Here is a 23,207-nt window from a genome sequence, read left to right on the forward strand (position 1 = left end):
GTCAGGACAGCACACAGTAGCTTGATCATGATTCATGAACCCTCTTTTATACTATTCTCAAATTAAAACCTAGATTCTAAAATTCGCATATCCAAACGGCTCTGAGTCCTGCTAGAAAAACGGGAACCCATTTTGGTGAAATAGACGGTCATGACAGGTGCGAAAAAGACAATGTGGGTGGAGATGGTGGGCCCACCACATTATTTCCCTTCAACAGCTGTGTCCAGATCTGTCCGTGTAAGTTCGGATTCAGGTCCGTTGACACCTCTGATTTTGGGTGGAGACGGTGGGCCCACCACATTATTTCCCTTCAAATTTTGCTGGGATAGCCTGCCATTTTACAATCATGCATAGCATGGGCATGGGATATTAGGAGTGTAAGCCCTAGGGCTGCACATGGTTCGGTCCGGTTCGATTTATGGAGGTTTTTTTAGCCGACCCGATCCCATTGGTTTGGGTAAAATCCAAACCGTAACCAAACTGATGGGGGTAATAACCACCAAACCGAACCGATTTTGACCTAAATTTTTTATAGTCCTACTAAATAGACAGCCATTGAAAGGATCAATCCCAACTACCAATATTTGGGTCTAAAAATGGACATGCATCTGTAACTGAAACTGTTGATCTTCTAGACCACCCACACGATTCTGGTTCAATACCCAACGGATCTCATTCGTAAGATAAAGAGACCTGGATCTTGAAAATTGGTTTCAAGTGACCAACAAAAAACCTGTGGACCATAATGTCCTCTCCTCACTTGATAAAGCTGAAAACACTCAAAAGACGAAATTCAAATGACTTCAATATTACAGATTGAATTTCAATAATCACAAAAAACGTGAACCGAACCGATGGGATCGGTGGAGACCACTCTAACCCTAGCTTCTCATGTTGCATTTATTTATATCTAGGGTTGAAACGACAAAAATGCCCATAGGTTCGGTTCGATAAAAATCTAAACCGTGACCGAACCGATGCCTAGAAAAACCAAACCGAAAGGCCCAGTTCAATTTGATTTATCGGTTTGGCCGGTTTTTTGTGTAGCCCTAGTAAGCCCTTATAGTCCCGTATTTTTTCAAAAAGTACGGTACGGACCACACTATAGGATGATCCAAACCGTCCATGTATGAACCACAACGTAAATAGGTTGTGCCCAAAAAATCATTTCTATAGGATAATCCCAACCCTCTGATCTATAGAGGAACTGTATATTATGGAAACCTCTTTAGATTGGAGGGCTAGGTTCATCCTATGGAAATGATTTTTTGGGCACAACCTATTTACGTTGATGCCTATCACATGGAAGGTTTGGATCATCTGGTCCGTACAGTACTTTCTGAAAAAATAAGGGATTATAAGGGTTTACACCATATAAAATCTCTGATATTAGAAAGTTTTTACACCATTTTGCCGACTGGTTGTTGCATGAGAGAGCAGCCACGTCAGATGAATTAAATAAATAAGACAAAATCTGAATGAATTAAATGAGTTGAATTAAATTAAATGATAAGACAAAGTCTGAATGAATTAAATGTATAACACAAAATTTGAATGAATTAAATGAATAAGACAAAATCTGAGCCAATCCCATATTAGGGTGAATCAATCGGATTAGGGTTTTTTGTTTCTTGAAACCCTAATCTAAGGCTGAAAAACCCTAAAAGGGTGCTCGGTAGAAGGAGAGACACTAAGACAGTACAATATTCATTTCTTCGTAGCCATTCGAGGGCTAGGACCACAAACTTTTGTTATTTGGTTATTTTCGCGTGCTAATTACAAGTACGTATCATCAACATTTCTCCAATCTACATTTCACCATTCTTCAATTCCTTCTCCATGGATTTCCCATTTCTTCTTCTACTAATAATTCCCCCTTTTTTTTTATATCTCTTCTTCTTTTTTGACGATTGACCCAAGTTTTGTTTTACTCTTTTATGTTTATTTTTTTATTTACAACTTTTGAAACAATGGGAAACAATATTTTCCCATGCAATCTGATTATTTTTCCCGTCTCTCTTTGTTTAGCTTGTGGGTTTTTTGATGAGGAATATTTAGGTTTGATACTTAGCTAGTAATGTTATTGTCACACACCCATTCAAAAAAAAAAAAAAAATTGTTAGGGCCCGTTTGGATACCTCATGCATTTGTATTTTGATTTGGATTTGAGTTTTGGATACAAAACACATCAATCATCTTGATGATCATGTTTTAAGAGAGAGAGAAAGAGAGAGAGTGAGGGAGGGAGGGATGCCTCGCTGCTGCCGGAATAACGTCGAGGAGCAGCAATGGTGACGGAAGTTGCCACAAATGTTGATTTCCAAATAATGTCTCGCAGAAAAGATTTGAAAATCGGAATTTCTTGCACTGTTGTAAGTTTGTAACTGATTTGGAAATTCTAAGGATCTGATCTAGTTCAAAATATCAACTAAATCCAAATCTAAATCTTGCCGGTATCCAAACATGGCCTTATTGTATCAAATTTTTAGGATTTGAATTTATTGCCTTTTTGCTATATTCTTTTTGTCTTTATGAGTTGTAGAGTTATGGAGTTTTTGATACTGTAAGATTGCGAGAATAAGGGGAGTTAATAGACTTTCCTAATTAATAGGCATCAATTATGGGCTATTTTGCATAAAAAAAAATCTTTTCAAAATAAATAAATTATGGGCTATCTTGCATTAGTACGGATACGAGAATCTGACACAGATATCGTTTGTCGGATTCAGGAAACCTCAAAAAGAATGATTCGTTGATTTGCCAAAATAATAATACTTAATTATCGAATTTTAATTTTTATATAATAATTGATTAGAATAAATAATTTATAAGTTTTTAATAAGTGTTTTCTTGGTAGCTAGCTGGAAATTTTAATAGGTTTAGCAAATATAATATTTTATTTTCATATTAAAAACTTACTATTTAGATTCATAAAACTCAAAACATATGTTGCTTGTAAAGTTGTGGTAGCGGTATTCAGGAGAAAAAAAATATATAAACAAAATCTAGAAGTGTCGCAACAAATCCTAAAGTATTGGGATCTGACAATGTCCGATGCAAGGTTACCTAGAATGTGGTTCGTTCCGGTACGAGGTATGGGAACGGGTGTGTGTACAATGGTAGCTCGATACGCGGGATGAGGGTAGGCTAAGTTGGTTCGCTATATGGGGTCGCAGGTCGGTTTGGAGTGCTAATTCAGGTCGCTCTGGTGCTCTCTCTCGTTTAATGTTATGCCAAGAGATGCTTAAGCATTATCAGGCCTTATCTTAAATATGACAGTCAAGCATATCAATAGGTGGCTGCTGACAGTTTTTGAGAAAGGTAATCACATTTGACAGCTATTTAATAAAGAGATTAAAACTTGTAGTACCATTAAAAAAAGGATTAAAACTTGTAGTGCTAATATCAGTTTTTGGGAAAGAAAAATAGCATCTGACAACTGGTTAAAAAAGGAGGTTAAAACTTGTAGTGCCAATATCAATAGGCTTCTGGTCGGATTTTTTGTTTAGGGTTTTTAAGTGGCTGCATGCCTTCCACGGCTTCCCTTTTCCCTCTTCTCTTATGCCATTCACCCCCTTCTTTTCTCTCCAAAAACAAGGGAGCAGGGTAGGAGATTTTACAATATTGTAAATAGATTATATTTGGATTCGCGATCTTCAGTAAAAGTTTCTGTCGGGACATCTGTTTCAGGCTAGTCTCTTTTCCTCTTCTTATTTTCTTCTTTTTTTAGGCCTCCAATGAGGTATGATTAGATTAGAGCTGGGAATTAGAGTTGTTTTTTTTTTTTCTCTTTCCCCTTCTTCCCTATCTCTTTACCTTTTCTCCGGGTCACCATTTTTGGCGATTCAGGTCGAAAACGACCCATGTTTGGGGTCGGCGACTCCTGATTGCGGGTCGGAGGGTGGGAGGGCGATCCCGATAACATTAGTCCGACATGGGTACTTTGCCCATTCGGAAGAATTTGTATAACACGGATTATGGGTCAATAGAAATCTTTCCAACGATAGATGGTGGAAGGTTCATATTTATTCTCATAATTGAATGAATAAAGTGATTTTGCATTTAGTCAATATTTGGTCATATCAAGAGGATGCCCTTTCCCTCCATTTTTGTGGGCAACTGCCATCTGATAGGATGGTACCTAACTTTGTTGGAAGAATAAGGGGAGTTACCTAGTTAATAGACTTCCCTAATTAGCAGGCATCAATTATGGGTCAATTGCAATCTTTGTGTTTATTCGCATAATTTAATGAATAAAGGAATTTTACATTTGGTCAATATTTGGTTATACCAAGAAGGCACCCTTCCACTCCTTTTCTGTGGGCAACTGCCATATGATCGGAATGGTACCTATCATATAACCCCCCCAAACTAGAACAAGTAAGGAAAGGTGAGAAGGATGAATTGTTGTTGGATATTTTTTATGGTTGAGATTCTTTTAAGGAGCAAATTTGTGTTAGGTGCTATGATTTAGCCGACACTTTGAATTTATTGCTAACACACATGTCGACACGCATCTCCACACGTCTCAACACTCCTTTCGACACTTTTAAATACACACTAGAAGTGTCAGATTTAATGTGGGCGTGTCAATACTTTTTTGTACCATGTAAGTGTGACATTCTATTTTATTATTGAATATTGTGTTTGCCTCTTTTATTATCAACTCTCTTTTTTATCATGAACTCTTCTTTAGGTCTTCTTTAACTAATATTTGCTATATATCCCATCCCCTAAACCTAAAACCCTAAACAAACTTTCATTACAATATTATATTGATGGTATCATATTAACCTCCCTTTCTCGTTGCATATTGGAGATAGAAGAGAATAGGTTAAATTGATTGCATTGTTATTTGATTATCTCATGTCTTTTTTAGATTATAATTGATTAATCCTAAGATTTATAAGTTTGGGAAATGAATACCATATTTATATTGTTCCAAGTTATGATAGTAATCAGTAATTTTATATGTATTTATGTGTATGGGCATGTCACATTTCTAGATTTTTAGGAGTTGCAACTTGCATGTGAGACACCTCATATCCATGTCTAAACTTGACACATGTATTCGTGTCTACAAATCATGAATATGTATAATTTCTGTTTTAGCCGTGACCTCGTTTCTAAATTTTTGGGGTTTGGTGTGTCCGAGGATAGAACTCAACTAGCTGGGATTAGAGCCGGGTAGATTCCTTTCACCTTCTTCATGAATTTTTTCTGAAGGATTTATTTAGCCGACCCCAACTAGTTTGGGACAAAGGCTTTGTTGAGTTGAGTTGAGCCGTGTCCGACACTCCGCGTCTGTGTCAACACACGATACTTGTGTCCATGTCCACAAATCATAGTTTAGGTGTTTATGGAGCGATTGGAGGAAGTTCTCAAACGTTTTATTAGGAAAAATATGAGAAGATTGATTTGTAATGAGGTTTTCATACTGTTGATTCTTTTATAGGATGGATTTGTATTAGTTGTTAGGGAGTTAGAGAGTGATTAGGGAAAGTTATTTAGCTAGCAAAATAGAGTGCAGGATGTGAATCTATAAAAAGGATGAGGGGAAAGGATGGGAGGCATGGTGATTATTACTATTCTTTTTTCTTTTATAAAACCAGTAGTCATCCCCTTGAAGTAGATTATATTAAAAAGTAGTCATCCCCTTGAATAGATTATATTGAAAAGTTCTCTTCTAGAAGGATTCTTACCTGAAACTTCAGATACAACAAAATTCAAGAGTCCCAGCTCCAAGAAGACGTGCCAAAATTCGAATTTCGAAAAATTTCCACATTTTGAAGAGAACTCTAGACGCCCAGTTCTAGAAGAATTCTTGCAAACAATCAAAGTTTTTAAGAAAAAATAAAATCACCACACTTTAATGATCCTCCTTTGAAAGAACTCTTATAAAAACAAATAAAAAATATATTAAAATATTGCTAGAATTCAAAACTCCCAATTCTAGGGCTTCTTCCAAAGTTCGGATTTTCAAACAAGTTTTTAGGAGCTCTCTTCCAAAAGGACTGTTGCGAGTTGTTGCGCTAGAACTCTTTTAGAAAATTCAACTTTTAGGAGATGTTGCAATATAATCAAGTCATGTAAGCTTCAGAATCCTTTTACTTACAAGACACGAGGGGGCATTTGCTAAGCTAAAAAATATGCTCAAGGTAGTTTGTCTTCCAGGAGAACTCTCTTACAAATGCTGAGTCAAAAGCGGAGTTATGTATATTTTTATGGCTCAAAGGAGTCCTCTTCTGGGAAGACTCTTGACAGCAAAAAGAGTAAAAAATACAACTCAAGAGGGTTCGTCTTTCGGGAGGATTGTCTTACAAAAGCAGAGTAAAAAAGAGTTAGGGAAAGAGTCAAATTGTTAAAAAAAATTCTCTACTAAAAAGAACAATCCCGGGAGGATTCTATAAAGGAAGAGTTGAAATTTGTCTTTAGATAGGGAAAATCTTGATGAATAATTCGAGGTGTTTTCTTTTTTTGACAAATGTAATTAACGGTTGTTAGAGCCGAAAGTGTACGTCCCCATCAATTTAGATAAACCTCTTCTTGCAAGTGGGAAATTTGATCTCAATATGTTTTACGTGTGATTCTCATTTCATGCGTGTAAAATTTGTTGCAAAGGTGGGGTCACACTATTCGCTTAAAATCAATTTATTCATTTAGAACATAAGCACTCCTAAAAGGGGGATGCCCCACAACCGTGGCCCACATATGGCCCTATTACAAAAGGGGACATTACACAGCCCAACAGTCCACAACGGATCAGTTCACAGCCGTATAATCAATAGGTAGCAGCCGGCACATCACACCATTGTTTATGCAGTAGTGATGAAATATAACAGTAGTTTGCTCTAGGCGCAACAGTCCACAACAGATCAGTTCACAAAGTAGGCTGAAAACAATACAGCAGTCCATGGAAATGACAACTCTTCGTGTCACAGAACAACAGTCTGTAGGAAGGTGCAACGGCCCATAATTAAAGAGAAGAACAGCAAGCACAGTAGTCCACACATGTTTGTATAATAGATCAACAACACCATCATTATTATTATTTTTTAAATTAGTGATGTGGCATTGAAAGCATCCCTCACTAAATTTGCTATAATGAGGAAGGACAAGAACACTTGACACACTCTGGGTCACAAAGTATACCATGAGTAGGCAAGATGAGATGAGCGTATTGTTTCAAATGGGATGTGAACAAAAATCAGGGTTTGATATGGGGAAGGGAGAACGGATTGGGGTTTAAGAGGTTAGTGGTGAGGATTAGAGTTGCAAATTTGTGAAGATTGTGTTCCAATTGGAGGAAATTAGCATTTAGGGTTTTCATAGGTGGAATTGGGGATGTGGATTTTTTGAGGATGGATTTTGGGTTATTAGGGTTGTCAAAAGTGTAAGAATGTGGTGTTGGAGGGGGGGGGGGAGTTGCAAAGTTGGGGCTTGAGATTTTACGGTTTCCAAGGAGGCGTTTGGGGTGATTAGGTTTTTGAAGTTGGGATTTAGGGTTTAAGGTGTACAAAGGTCAGGCTTGCAAGTAATTAGTGTTTTTGAAGACGGGATTTAGTGTTTAAGGTGTGCAGAGGTGGAGATTGAGGTTTTAGGGTTCCCAAATAGAGTTCAAGCGTTTGGGGTGATTAGGTTTTTGAAGTTGGGATTTAGCGTTTAAGGTGTACAAAGGTCCGGCTTGCAAGTAATTAGTATTTTTGAAGATGGGATTTAGTGTTTAAGGTGTGCAGAGGTGGAGATTGAGGTTTTAGGGTTCCCAAATAGAGTTCAGGGTTTGAGGTTGTCATGAGATGGAAATGGGGTTAGGGTTTTGAATGGAGAGGTGAAATGTAATGGGATTTCAAATAGTTGGGGTGGAAGAATTAGGGTATTAAAGAAGGGAATAGGGATTTGAATGCTGTAGGACGTGGGGTTAGGGTTTCAAATAGTTTAGGATGTGGGATTAGGGTTGAGAATGGTTTAGGATCTGTTGTGCGGGATTCAAATGCTGTAGGATGTTGTGTTAAGAACTCAATGACTCCGGAAGAGGAGAAGATATAATCCTTGGTGCACAACTCCGGAAGAGGAGAAGATATAATCCTTGGTGCACAACTCCGGAAGAGGAGAAGATATAATCCTTGGTGCACAACTCCGATAGCGGAGCAGGGAAGGATGTGCTGTTAAGGACTCCAGACTTTGTAAGTGGACAAGGTAATATTCTTGGTGCACGACCCTGACAGCGGAGAAGTCAAGATAGAAGAAGAAGAACGAGAAGAAAAGTTATAGGTTAATCTCCTTTCTTGAACCCATGATTGTCATACTTTGATACCCTATTAAAGTGTACATGTAAAGAAATAGATGTGCAAGCAAAGCAAGGAGGAGAAGAGATGGAAGAGAGAAGAGAGAAGAAAATAACTTCGTGTGGGTTGATTCCCCAACCCCTTGACTTTAATCTTCTTATAAACATCACTCAGCAGTCATTACAATTCATGCCAATAGGGCCATCCAAGAGGGCCCCGTCTAATTATCATACTAACACTCATGAATTACATGAAATTTTATTATAAACCCAACTTAGACTGTTTGTAAGATGATCAAGGTCAAATATAGTTTGGGGTTTGGTTATTGTGGTTTGGCAATGTGGGAATACATTTGGCATCTTGTCCTTATATACCAAAACAAGAAGGGTTTGTTGAAAGGAAGAACATACACTTGCTAGAGGTCACTTAAGTTCATCTAATTGAAATGAGGTTGCAAATTCTGCTTTGATGCTACTTTAGCTTTCCATTTTGCCTATTCTCACTAATATTTCTTTCCTAAGGGGGAAAGTTGGATGCCGAGTAGAGTACAATTTTTCTCACTTGTTACTAATGAGGTTCCACCTCATTTATCTCTCTACATCCAAGCACACATGCCTAGTATGGAAGGATACTTGAGCTGCTAATACCCAATAATAAAACAACCAAGTAGTTCGTACTTATTTAAGAAAAAAGAAAAGGTTATGATCCAAGGGACCAATTGCTATCCATTAAAAAAAAAGAGGAACCAATTGCTATCCACGAATATTCTTCAACGTATGTAATTTTCTTATGCATTTACGTGTAGGTAATTTTACCATCTCGGTCCTATCTTTCTAATAAAGTTCTTTTCATCATTAAAAAAATTTACCTGTAGGTAATTTTCTTATACATTTACCACGACTTTTCCTGGTTGATATTTACCTACTCTTCCTACAAAGGCAAAACAGTCATTTAATTATGATCTAGTTATCCACTTGTTTCTTATCAAGCATATGGGGCTTTTGTCTTATATTTCGTTGGTAAAAGAATCCTATGCTTGGAAGAGTTGAAGAAGGAGAGCCACAACTTGAGTAGATGTCCATGATAGAAGAGATGGAAGTGCTAAAGGAAAATGATATATGGCAACTTATCGCATTGACAAAGGGGAACCACATGGATGGCTCTGAATGTGTGTTCACCTTGTAGTTGTAAAGAGATGGATCGATTGAGACATTTAAAGTTTAACTCATACTTTATGAAGTACACTTTTTGAAACATTTCCTACTAGCAAAGTTGAAATCAATAAGGTTGGTTATTCGAATTTCTGAAAAAGGAATTGGCTGATGCATCAATTGGATGAGAGGAATGTATTTCTCCATGATGAAATCCAAGGATGTTTATATTTATACTTTTCTCTAGATTTTCCTTCTTAGGGGATGAAGAAGTGTTCAAATTATGCAAGCGTATTCACAGGTGCAAGGAATCTTCTTTGCTATCGTATGAGTGATTTAGTGGTGTTGTGGTTGAGATTGGTCTCAGAAGGAGAAAAAATCATTTGGTGTTTGTGAAGAGGCTCATTGATGATTTGCTGTTGTGGTGGTTGATATTGTTCTTGTAGACGATGATTATAAGTAGATATTACAATAGAGATCTAAATACTTTGTGGGAATTAGTGGCACAATTCTTATCCCAATGAAAATAAAACCTTGATATCCTATAGGAGACTAACTGACAAATTGAGGCAGAAACCAATATGTTCTCACGTAAGCGAATCACCACCGTAGTCCTGATGAGGGGGAACCTTTGGGCGATCCTATAATCTAGACATTGGTTACTTGATATAGTGAGAGGATTACATACTAGAGGACAATGAAAGTTGCAGCTTGTGAGCTGACCTTGGTGAAGACATAACTAATATTGGTGTTGATTTTCATCTTATGATGCGCTTCCATGGTGATACTTGTTTGCTATTCATTTCACTTCTAATCCAGTATTTCATGAGAGAGAGAGAGAGAGAGAGAGAGAGAGAAGTAATGCAAGACCGATTGCTACATTATGAGAGATAAGGTAGTTTCAAAAGAAATCTGAATGCATTTTGAAGTCGAAAGACCAGTTAGCACTTGGTAGAAGCTAATCGAAAGACATTTTGAGCATGCTGGGTGTGGTTACATCCATCCAATGGGACCCATGCTCTTTCATGTTGTTCATCTTTTGAGCAAAGCTGGCATATTGAAAATTTTCATGTGCTTTCTGTTTTTTTGCTGCAATTTTTGTTTGTATCGCTGGAATTGTTTTGTAGGAGTCATCAGTATGACCTATATGACCAATTTATTTATTGTTGCCATCATGGTTAATTTCGGCCGAAATCTGAAATTTCGAACCAGGACCGAAACCGAAATTTTAAGATTTGAGTTTCGGCTGAGGCCGAAACCGAAACCGAAATTTCAAACCTTGGTTGCCATTTAAAAAAGAAAAAGAAAATCTGTTTCATTCATTCTTTGTTAACTGGCTTCACTTTTTATACTCTTTTGTTTTTTCTGTTCTCTCTTGCAAGGCTGTGGTGTCCGTTTTTCTAGCTCCTTTGTCATCTCTGAACTCTATGATGCCGTAACGTCGTTAGCACATCAATACTGAACTTTTTAAATTTGATTCCTTTATGCAGGAGTAACAGTCTGTCTTTATGATGCCAAAGCCTTTAGCTGGTTCAGATGCTCATAACAAGCATAACGAATTGGGCCCGAATTATTTTGGTTACTACAAACACGAATTTTTAGAACTATTCTCTCAAAAAGAGGATTTTCTTTCACCTTTCTGTGGCCAAAATCCTGAAACATCTGCAATTACAGTTGCAAAGGGTAAATTTGAGGATATCAATAGGAATACTTTCAAAAATAGAGAAGCCAATATTTGTGCTTCTGCTTCATTGTTTAACGGTGGAATAGGGGAAGGGCTTTCAGATTGCAAGAGAGAAAGGTTAAAAGCATTTCTCAAGAGGAGTGTGGTTGACCTAAATCAGGAAGTTGATGAGGTAAATTTGAATCTTTCCTTTTCTCTTGGAAAAATATATGTTCGTGTAAGGAAAAACACAATTGTCGACTTAGATGCTTGTAATTGATGCTAGTTGAAATATGTGGATTCTTACCTTGTCAAAGCATTTATGGTAGTGCTATATTATTTTTATGGCTGGAAAGCTGCATACTGTTGGACTTTCTGCGTTCTGCATATAACCTTCATCTTGGTTTGTGATCATGGTTTTAATTTCGGCCTAAATACCAAATTTTGGATTTGGGTTGGGACCGAAACCAAAACCACCAAAATCCGAAATTTTGGCCAGAGTCCAAAATTTCGGTAATTTTGGCCGAAATTTCGGTAATTTTGGCCGAAATTTCGGGAAAATATACTCAACTCAACTAAGCCTTTGTCCCAAACTAGTTGGTGTCGGCTAATGAATCCTTTAGAAAATTTTCATCAAATAGCGGTTTTAGTTTCATGAAAATTTCATGAATCCTTTAGAAATTTCGGGAAAATATAGTTTTTTTAAAAAAATTCTAAAATTTCAGCCAAAATTTTGGCACATTAATGAAATTTGCTTCTTTTTTTTTTACCGAATTTTGGCTGAAATTTCGGTTTTGGCTAGGTCTGAAACCGAAACCGAAACCAAAATTTTAAACCTTGCTTGTGATGGCCTTATGAACTAGGATGTTATTGGACTTATCACCTTGCACCATTTCTTATGGGTATGGATGCAGACTTCTTTACAACTATTATAATCATTAAGTCATGTGCTACATGCAGATAATTGATCAGGTTTTAGCAGTGCACCAGCTTCAAAAGCCTCCATGTCATAAAGAGATATCATCATGTCATTCAAGTGCATTAGATGAAGACATGAACAGACATCTCCCCAAGAAGCAAAAGATTTCCTCTTCCCCCATTTCTAACTATATACACGCGGAGTCCATTTGTTTCAAGGTATGTACTTCGTACCTCACCTGTTTCTTTTAGTTTAGATGTATTGTTGTTACATCTCTACTCGTCTTGCCATATGAAGGCACTGATTGCCCCCTCAAAATTTGAGTAAATGGAAGTTAATATGTACGTGCATGTCTCAACTCATTGAAATTGTAATAGATTTATTATTAAAAACAAAATGAGATACATAGTGGTAGCTCATAACTCTTAAAAGAAGCAACCGTTACTTGGGCTGTGTTAGGTTCTGAGTCTTCTGACATTCAATGGATGATGGCTTGAAGCATGCCTTCAACTCCTTTCTTGAATTTCCAGACAGGCTCCACAACTCAACTGGTTGCATGTCTCCTATTGCTTGGATGTCCATCAAAACTGAGGACACACTTTTCACATCCCTTCTCATTACTCACGTTGCCCTTGCCACCTCCATTGCATTAGCCTTTCTTTCCTCCTCTTCTTCCCGCTTCTATACATCCCCTCTTACTGAAAATTCTTCTCAAACCACCCCTTGCCCCCTTGTCAAGCTCCAAAATCTGGTTATTCTGACTTCGTTTCAAATATAATCATGGCTCATTTTTTGTGATGGCCTGTTATTATGTACTGAAGTTTCATTATGATTCTAGTATTTACTTCCATAATTTTGATTGTTGGGCTATGATTTAGCCGACACTTTGAATTTATTGCCGACACATGTGTCTAGCTATGTCCGACATGACATGTGTGTCCACACGTGTTGACACTCCTTTGGACAAATTTAAAGCTATTGCTAGACATGTTAGACTTAATGTGAGCATGTGGACACGTTTTGTACCATGTCAAGTGTGACATTCAGTTTTATTATCGAATATTATATTTACTTGTTTTATTATTAATTCTTCTTTTATTATTAACACTTCTTTTAGCTGTTTTGTAACTAATATTTGCTTCTATATCCCCTCATCTAAAACTCTAAATACACTCTTATTTCAATACTATATTCATTGTATAATATTGGTCTCCCTTTCTCGTTGTATATTGGGGACAGAAGAGAACTAGATTAAATTGATGAATGCGTTATTATTTGATTATCTCATATTTGTTTTAGATTATAGTTGATTAAGTCTAAGAGTTATTAGTTTGTTAAATGCATATCATATTTATATTGTTAGAAATTATGATAGTAATCCGTAATTTTAGGTGGATAAAAATTACCCTTGGGTTGAACCCTTGGGCTAACGCTTGAAAATATCAGTATATGTGAAGAATCTCCAAGTTAACATAAGGTGGTCTTTGATATACCTGTTTTGGAGCTTTAGAGCTTATTAGAGATAGATAAACTTATAATGACTTCTTGTTATTTATGTTGTTTTTGCGTCCATCTCCATCTTGTAAAAAAGCTGGAAGTGCCTCAATTTTTTTTTCAGGTGGATGAAAATTCTCAAGCACTTCTCGAAAATGGTGAATTACAGTCGGAGGAATGTCGGAAGAAATATTCAGATGAGTTGTTTGCAAAGGTGATTTCTGAATGTCTTATGATAAATAATAATCAATAAGTAGGACAGGAGTTCCAGGAAATATAGTCTTAGAGGTATGCAATTTCACTAATGGATTGTGAGCCCTGTTGTTCTGGAATGCATTATGCAACACATGACATCCAATGTCTTTTATTAACCATGTGTTGGATGGTTCATGGCTGCATATTAGCAACCTCGACACATTTAGAAGTTTTTTGGTTATTTATAGCTGAATTACTGTTACATGTTAATTTTCAGCTAGGAAATATGGAGCAACATCTTGAAGATTTTCTTGATGTTATTGTGTCAAAGTGCAGGTATATTATTCCACATTCTTTCGAAAGTGCAGGATTTAATTCTTTTGTTACTGAAACTTCTCAGAGTTGGTTATTGTTGCACAGTTTGTCAATGTGGATTCAAATTGGTTATTGTTGCACAGTTTGACAATGTGGATTCAAATTGGTTATTGTTGCACAGTTTGTCAATGTGGATTCTTATTCCTTCATCTTCATTTCTTTTGTATGTGTGAAATATTAACCCCTAAATATTTGAATCTAGATAGTTTCTCATCATCATTTAACATTGATATTTTCAGTTAATTGATTTTCTTGGCATTAAGATAATAAATAAGAAACATGAAATGGTATCTTTCAAAAAAAAAAAAAGAAGAAGAAGAAGAAGAAGAAACATGAAATGGAAGTATTGATGGAGATTTGAATGTCAATATCCATTTATGTAGTGTCCGCAAAGTTTTAAATGTTGCTATCATTTTGTGTAACGGTCGAGGGAGAAAGTGGATTCTGCAACATATGTTTCTGTTTTTTTTCTTTTTAATAATTTTTGGAACAACTATCAATGTTTTGATTTTTTTTCAAAAAAAAAATCTATGTTTCGATTTTATATAATTTATAATGTTTATAGTGTACTGATGAATAGCCGAGAGGGAGAAAGTGGATTCTGCAACATATGTTTTTGTTTTTTCTTTTTAATAATTTTTGGAACAAATATCTATGTTTTGATTTTTTTTCAAAAAAAATGTATGTTTTGATTTTATATAATTTATAATGTTTATAGTGTACTGATGAATAGCCGACCTCAACAAGTTTGGGACAAAGGCTTAGTTGAGTTTAGTGTACTGATGAACTTGTCAATTTGGTGTTTGCTTTTTTAATTGTTTATTTATTTCCTACCTGCCAAGTCTTCAGTTCTGATCATGCCTTCACGGTATAATTTTGGTCTCACAATTTGGAAAATTGATTTGTGCACGGACATGAGTATCGCATGTCGACAGAGATATGACAACTACCCAAGATGTAGAAACAAGGACACAGACATGTATATTTAAAAGAGGATCGAGTGGACCCACCTTACCACCTTGTTCGATGATCCAAACCATTTGTTTCTTGGGTTCCAACATAAACCGGCTGTGCTCAGTTTTTTTAGAAGACAACATGATTAATGTTTTCTTCTTCTTCTTTTCCTGTTTGTTGATAAGTTAGATTGAACGAGAAGTCTAACGAAGGAATAGTGTATTTAAAACCAGGCGACAGATTTTTTAAATTTCTAACGTTTCTATCAGGTATGGCTTAACTTTACGCTTCTACTACCATATTAAACTATGCAAATAATAATATTTCATTACTAATCTAGTATTTACCTTAATATCAGAAACTATGCAGCAATTGCAATAGAAGCACCGAGATTGATAGAAACAAAATAAAACAGGAAAAATCAATGGTTCATCATTAGGTCTGTGGATTTCACTTAGTCAAATCTGATTTAGGCCTTCAACAGGATCCAAACTCAAAATTCCAACAAAAACTCATGAAAGTGGCCACTTTAGGCTAGATTTCTATTCCGAACACAATGGAAAATGTTTGCATGTGGGACCCTCATCAATATATGGACATCAACATGGAATACTGACATTCTAAACATCTCATCGATCGATGAGATCCTAGCTTTCAATCAATGGATTACAATTGTCAAGACATTGATTTTCAATGCCTTCATCAGATGCCTCTGTCACCAATTGGTGATATTTTGGCGTCATGTACCATCCATTGTGGGCTTTGTCTAGTATTGTGGATCTTAAATGCCAAAACTTGTGACGTGTATTATGGTGAAGCTGAGAAAGTATCTCAACTATATATATATATATATATATATATATATATATAGAAAACGGTTCCTGCACATATGTGTAGAGAGTTCTCTACACACTAGCTTAAAATACAGTGGGGGCCCACATTGTTTGGGTGATCCAAGCCATCCATTTTAAAGGCCCTCACATAGATAGGGTGTCTACAAAAAATTCAGATCCTATGATCATCCCAACCCTACGATTTGTGGAGGTAAAATGGATGTCTTTAAACCTTCACAAATTAGTCCATTTTTTGCCTCCACAGTTCGAATGGTTAGGATGATCCTATGGATCTGATTTTTTATGGACACCCTATCTATGTGAGGGCCTTAAAAATGAATGGTTTGGATCACCCAAATAATGTGGCCCCCACTGTATTTTAAGCTAGTGTGTAGAGAACTTATCTACACATGTGTAGGAACCGTTTTCTCATATATATATATATATATATATATATATATATATATATATATATATATGTAACTTTTGCTCCGCTTGGGAGAGAATTCGATTAGGGAATTATCTTCAAATTTCGAACAAAGATATTATGGAAACCCCTTCCAACAAATGAGATGCCGTAGTAGAGGCCCATCCTTTTCTTTGAAATTTTCCTTGCTTATGCGTAAGTTCTTGTTCACGAATTTTCTAGAAGTGCATATCATCTTCTTGATGAAAGTTCGTTGGATCATTTTGTGAGCAGTGCATTCAAAAGCCTTTTATCCTTTCAGAAATCTTTTATGAAATTCCGATTCTTAAATCCCTATGATTTAGCCGACACTTTGAATGTATTGATGACACTGTCGTGTATGACACGTGTGTCCTCATGTGTCGACACTCCTTTCGAAATGTACTGCTAGATTTGTCAGACTTAATCTGTGCGTGTCGACATGTTTTTGTACAGTGTTAAGTGTGACATTTTGTTTTATTATTGAATATTTTGTTTACCTCTTTTATTATTAACTTTTCTTTTATTATAAATTCTTATGTAACTAATATTTGTTGTTATACCCTCTTCCCTAAACCTAAAATTCCAAACAAACTCTTATTCCAATATTATATTCATTGTATCCTATTGGTCTCCCTTTCTCGTTGCATGTTGGAGACTGAAGGGAACTAAATTAAATTGATGAATGCATTTGTTATTTGATTATCTCATATTTTTTTAGATTATACTTGATCAATCCGAAGATTTCTTTGTTTGTTAAATGAACATTGTATTTATATTGTTACAAATTATGATAGTAATAAGTAATTTTATATGTATGTATGTGTATGGGCGTATCACCATTTCTAGATTTTTAGGGTTTGCCATGTCAGACACCTTGTATTTGTGTCGAAGCTTAACACACGAATATGTGTCCACAAATCATGATTATATATACTTTCCGTTCTAGCTGTGTCCCCATTTCTAAATTTTGGGGATTTGCTGTGTCCGACACTCCGTGTCCGTGTCAACAAGCGACACTATTTGTGTCCTCAAATCATAGCTAAAACCTCAATTTTGAGTATAACTGCCAAAATTAAGAGCCCCCTCCTAGCTATATCATGCGCATGGGGTCCACATTAATTAATATGAATTACTCGGATGGTATCGTTCACCTTAGGTTAGCCATAGCTCAGAAAATCTACACTTTTAACCATTTGTTCAATGGCTTTTTTGGCCACTGAAGCAAGGTCATTGCATGTTTTTATTCATATATTTTTTTCGAAGGATCTTACTTGGATGATTAGGATCCCCACCTCATAACGATTTTTGGGCCTTGAATGATCAAGTGTGAGGTCTGCTACATAAATGGCTAAGACCAATCATGGTTGGCCCTGTATGTGTCACACACCAAAACCTGAAGCCAGCTAAAACCTTCAATTGAATTACACTAGGTTGATTCCTTGTAAAATTAGTAATATGCCGACATCATCATTATATTACACTAGGTTGATTCCCTCTTTCTTTTGGAAACCCCCACATCAGGTAGGCTGGTAGGCAGCTCCCATATCAGGTAGGGTTGTACTGATATACATAATTCTAAGGAAAATCTCATTAGACCTGCTTTTGACAGAAAGTTCTCTTTTAGGAGCATATAATAGTTTCATTTTATCAAATAATTATTTGTTCACGAATTTCAGTTTGAGGCAACTGGAACAAATTTTCAGTCTGATTTAGATTGTGTTATAACTTAGAAGCAAACTTTTGTTTTTCCTCCAAAAGGTCAATGATGACATTTAAATTTAATTTGCCTCTCTGGATGTTGCACACAATTTGTAGGCCAATGACATACCTTGAGAAGCAAAAACTTCAGCTCCGTATTCAGAAGCTCCCCGCCAAATCTCTCGATCGTGTTGTTGAAATCATCCAACATAGGAATTCATCTGCAGATGGCCCTCCTGACGAGATCCATGTCGATTTGGACCAGGAGGTAAATTTACACTAATTAGCATGCTGTATTATTCTAGGAATGCTAAACTCAAGGATGCCCTTCCATAAATAAGATGAAAGGGCACCCCCATTGGTTGAAAGTCACCAATGTACATTTATAATAGCACCGAAAAATGCAAAAGTCAAATGCATTAAATGCACTTTGGTGACTTTCAACCAATGGGGGAGTCTTTTCATCTTATTTATCGAAGGTCTCCTCTGAATTTAGCATTCCTCATATTATTCACATCGTTATCTTGACGAAACATGATTTGGGTTTCCTTAGGATGATGTTGTACTTTGGCGATTGCACTACTATGTGGAGTCGGTCGAGAGTGCAAATAAGCTCTCATCATAGGCAAGGATCTGTTAATTGAACTCCCGAGACTGCTTATTCACTAACAGATATGGCAATCTGCGCTGCTTATTGGTAATCAATGTTGCGGGGAACTACATTTGATTTTCATTCTAGTCATTTTTCATTATAGACAGTTTAAAAAAAAAGGCATCATTAGGAACATAATCCTCTAAGTTTACTCATGGAACCAACTGGAGCTTTAAGTTGAAAGAAAAACTTTTTTTGTGCAAATGGGTGAGGTGGAAGACGATATATAATCCTTTCTATATACAAAATACAAAATGGGTGATTCAACCAACGTCATTGCATGGGCGAGGAATCAATGTCCTGATCCTTGGCGGCTCGCAAATCAGATTGATGAGATACATGATCTCATAGGTATCATACAGCCACAGATGATGCATCGAAGGCGTACGGATTTTTTGAATATTTGAATAGGGGCAAGCAGAATTTACACAGTATGAAAAAAGCAATCCATATATGAGTTTTGGCTTTGAATGGTGTGTATGGTTGTGTATATGTTCGGCCATTATACAAATGATGTAGAACTCAGAAATACCCTTCATTTTTTTTGCTATGGATAATATAATAGTACTTAATGCTTTATGGTTGAGGTGGCGCCTTAGTTCAATTAGTTGTTGTATTACCTTTATATCTTTTTCTTTTTTTGTTTGGGGTTTTGCTATCAAACTACTAAAGCAATCCCCTATTACTCACCTCGATTGCAAATCCCAATGTCCATTGCAAATTGGAGCAGAACCGGGTTCGGCCGACTGCCCTACTAGCACGGTCAATCAGGCCCCCGAGTCTGATTTTTTTTTTAAAATCCAGAAGCCTTTCTGCGGTCGACCGGCCCTGGGCCCAATTGGCCATAACAAAAAATTTGCAATTTGACTGATATACCCTTAGGTTTTAAACAGTACTATGACTTGGGGTGCTTCATAATAAATTAGGCTAAATGTGGTTGGGGAAGCTGTTGCATCAGGCTACCTGGAAAAAGAGAGAGAAAGAAGCAGGAAGCACGTGCAGGACTAACTGTATACTGGTTGTAATAACTTTGTCTTCTACAATTTTTATGTCAACCAAATATGAAAAAATCCGCCCGCATAAACAATGTTACTTCATCATGTAAAATTCGTAAATTTACGTTGTAGCAATATTTTTAGGGAAATGATATATCCGCCCCCTTTTCTTACTTGGGACCGACCCCTCCGTTGTATTTACATATGACTACTCTTTTGCCCTAAAGGAGGCTTTCCCAAGTAAAAAAAATTGGTCATTTCCCTATTTTTACAAATTTTCAATTCTTGTCATGTTATACTATTTTTTTTCTGTTAATATGTATTGCCTATAAATTGGCAATGTACTACCGATAAATCAGCGTAAGTACGGTTAAAATTAAGAATCAACATCGGTGTGGTTAGATAATAGAATGAAATGAGGGCGAGTGGTGGATTGAAATGGTGGAGCAGGTAAATCTAGAGAGTCATAATCTCTAGATCCCATGAGTTTGTGATTGACCACGAATTATTTCTAGAAGGTTCACCTAAATCTTGTACCTGCTCACTTCGGTTGTGATCGATAACATCTTAAACAATGAAGATTAGGAAGTGACATATTCACCCAAACTTTCTTCCCTCGGCCACCCCTCACCCCTCCTTTCTTCCCTAGGGCACCCGCTCTAGTACTCTTCTTTACACTGGGTAAATCAATCCTAATAATCAATTTTTGGGTCCCAGAAGAGTAGGTGGATGTATGGGTAATGAATATGGGTTACTTCGCTGGGAGATCCGGTTGCCAGTGTGTCTGTGATGAGCTGCTGCTAAAAATCTGGAAAAGGTCAATCCGGTTTTGACTGGTCATTAGTTTCTGGGATTTTGTTTCCTGATCTTTAGGGATTTCACCCTCATTTCCTTGAAGTTTTCTTAAATCCTAATCCGTTTCTTTCGACATAAAATTGGACGTAAAGTTTGTTTTATGTTCATTTTTACAACATAAAACAAATTTACGTACGTAGGAAGAAACCGAGCCAAAATGGAAAATATTACAACCGCACTTCGGGTGCGGTAAAGATTGCTCCGTATAAAATGAGGTGCTATAGGCTCTCCTGATTTGCCGAGTCGATCACCCCAATAGTCAGCACTTCTAAGACCGAGAGAAAAAGGAAAAAAAAAAAACATCACTGTTTAGACTTTAGACTCCACTGATCCACTTATATTTGCCATTATCATGTCATTCTTTCCTTTTTCTTTTCCTCCTCTACGAAATCAAAGTACAGAAGATATACGTAATTTCCTTCGCGACGGTCTGTTAACCCACACCAAGCTCTCTGATTTGGGGATTGCATTGGTGGGTTTGTTTGTTTTCAGCTCCATGATCCAATGGCGCAGGAACAAGGGTCCCATGCTTTGGCCTGTGATCGGATTCGTCCCATCCCTCTTGGCCCATGTTAACGACATCTACGATTGGACGACAGAGAACATAATCCGATGCGGTGGGACCTACACCTACACAAGCATGTGGATGGGTGGAACCCATGGGATCGTGACCGTCGATCCCTCCAACATAGAATACATGCTCAAGACAAAGTTCCACAACTTCCCCAAAGGGAAATACTACAGAGAAAGATTCTCCGATCTTCTCGGCGAAGGAATCTTCAACTCGGACGGCGATGTCTGGAAGGAGCAACGGCGAGCTGCAACGATGGAGATGCACTCAAGCCGATTCATGGAATATTCTGCGAAAACCATACAAGAGCTGGTGCATAAAAAGTTACTCAAATTGCTAGAAAAGATTGCACAATCAACCGAGGCCGTCGATCTACAAGACATACTTCTTCGTTTCACCTTCGATAACATCTGCATCGCTGCTTTTGGTGTTGATCCTGGATGCTTGGCAGTCGATCGTCCTGACGTGGCATTCGCTAGGGCCTTCGAGGACGCTACCAAAAGCACATTGCTTAGGTTTCTCGTCCCGCCCCTTCTTTGGAAATCCATGAGGTTTTTTAGTATCGGATCGGAAAAGCAGCTCAAAGAATCGGTTCGGATTGTTCACGCATTCGCCGAGAAGACGGTTTTGGACCGTAGGAATGAAATTGGAAAGTTTGGAGAATTAAAGGGCCGTTGTGATCTGTTATCAGGCTTAATTGAAGCTCGGAGTAGAAACTCCGAAGGCTCGAATAGTCGATTTTCGGACAAGTTTTTGAAAGATTTCTGCATAAGCTTTATTTTAGCGGGAAGAGATACTAGCTCAGTTGCACTGGCTTGGTTTTTCTGGCTCATTTACAAACACCCGCATGTGGAGATTCGGATTCTTGATGAGATTTTCGAGATTTTTCGATGTAGGGAAAAGGAAAATGTGGTTTTGAAGGAACGTACAAGTGATGTAGTTTTTACTATGGATGAATTAAAGAACATGGAGTATCTTCAAGCTGCACTATCAGAGGCTCTGAGACTCTATCCATCAGTGCCAATGGATTTCAAAGAAGTTATAAATGACGATGTTTTTCCCGACGGTACGAAGGTTAAGAGAGGTGGGAGAGTCCTCTATTCGATCTACTCAATGGCGCGAATTGAGGGAATTTGGGGGAAAGATTGCAGGGAGTTTAAGCCCGAGAGATGGATTAAAGAGGGCAAGTTTGTGAGTGAAAATCAGTCCAAATATACAGTCTTCAATGCGGGTCCGAGACTTTGTGTTGGTAAGAAGTTTGCTTACATGCAGATGAAAATGGTGGCTGCTTCTATCCTGTTGAGGTATTCTGTTTCAGTAGTTGAAGGGCATGTTGTTGTTCCCAAGATTACCACCACCCTCTACATGAGGAATGGTTTGCAAGTAACTTTCAAACCAAGGGTCTCTCTTCATGACAAAGAAAGAAATTACTTAAACTCTTTTTAAGGGAAATGATGTGTAATAGTGCTGTTTTTCTCAAACTTATTAATCTCTGGTCTATGTAAAACCTGTTCTATTAGTAGAGGAATCCTTATGCATACTTCATTTTTTTAGTTTAGGGTGTTGCTATTGACACTCATAAATTTAGGCATTCTCCACAGTAGTAACACAAAGTTAAATCCGAGAGTCTTTGAGAGCCAAAAAGTCATTTGGTTGGATCCTTTCTTTATGATTAGATAACCATTGTGTTGTAGATCCTGAACTGAAATTAGTAAATTTCCTTTTATGTTTATGTAAATCCGAGCAAGTAACAATGTCAGATGTGATGCAGGCACAGTCAAACAGCAACCCAAGATGGAGATTGTTACGGTCCTAAGTGGGGGCCCGCCTAGGTATGGGACTGGGTGGGACCCAGCCTGGTATGGGACAGGTTTAAAGGGCTTTGCCTAACGCATTCCATCAGCTCTCGAGCTTCTGGCGTATCGGTAAGGTACCTAACATTTGGTATTAGAGTAGCCACCATGTCCCGTGTTCGAGTCACTGAAGGGGCGACCTGTTGAGATGACTACCTGGAAAGGGCTACCTAGTAAAAAAAGCTAAAGAGAACGCCGCCAGAGTGAAGTTGCCACAGAGTGGGCCACCGCGGAAGGGGCGACCTGTGGAAAGGGCTACATGGAAA

The 23,207-nt window shown here is 37.3% G+C and overlaps 1 protein-coding gene and 1 pseudogene across 3 annotated transcripts; both read left to right on the forward strand.

The window, feature by feature from the left end:
* Positions 1-1,564: 1,564 nt before the first annotated feature.
* On the forward strand, positions 1,565-19,253 carry LOC143892391 (uncharacterized). Of its 3 annotated transcripts, none has more exons than XM_077396981.1 (7): positions 1,565-1,782; positions 10,927-11,292; positions 12,060-12,236; positions 13,610-13,726; positions 13,985-14,043; positions 18,133-18,283; positions 18,569-19,253. In XM_077396981.1, exons 2-7 carry the CDS (start codon positions 10,945-10,947, stop codon positions 18,638-18,640), a joined length of 924 nt encoding a protein of 307 aa, XP_077253096.1. In that variant the 5' UTR covers positions 1,565-1,782; positions 10,927-10,944; the 3' UTR covers positions 18,641-19,253. The 3 variants fall into 3 exon arrangements, with proteins under 3 accessions (XP_077253096.1, XP_077253098.1, XP_077253097.1); XM_077396983.1 differs by having other exon boundaries at positions 1,567-1,782; positions 13,637-13,726; XM_077396982.1 differs by lacking the exon at positions 1,565-1,782 and adding an exon at positions 2,238-2,372.
* A 1,488-nt stretch (positions 19,254-20,741) lies between these two features.
* On the forward strand, positions 20,742-22,806 carry LOC143892390 (cytochrome P450 86B1 pseudogene; annotated as a pseudogene).
* The last annotated feature ends 401 nt before the right edge of the window (positions 22,807-23,207 follow it).

The sequence above is a fragment of the Tasmannia lanceolata genome, unplaced genomic scaffold (assembly GCF_043159265.1).
Source record: "Tasmannia lanceolata isolate RefF3 unplaced genomic scaffold, GAP_Taslan_0.1 ptg000015l, whole genome shotgun sequence".
Lineage (NCBI taxonomy): Eukaryota > Viridiplantae > Streptophyta > Magnoliopsida > Canellales > Winteraceae > Tasmannia > Tasmannia lanceolata.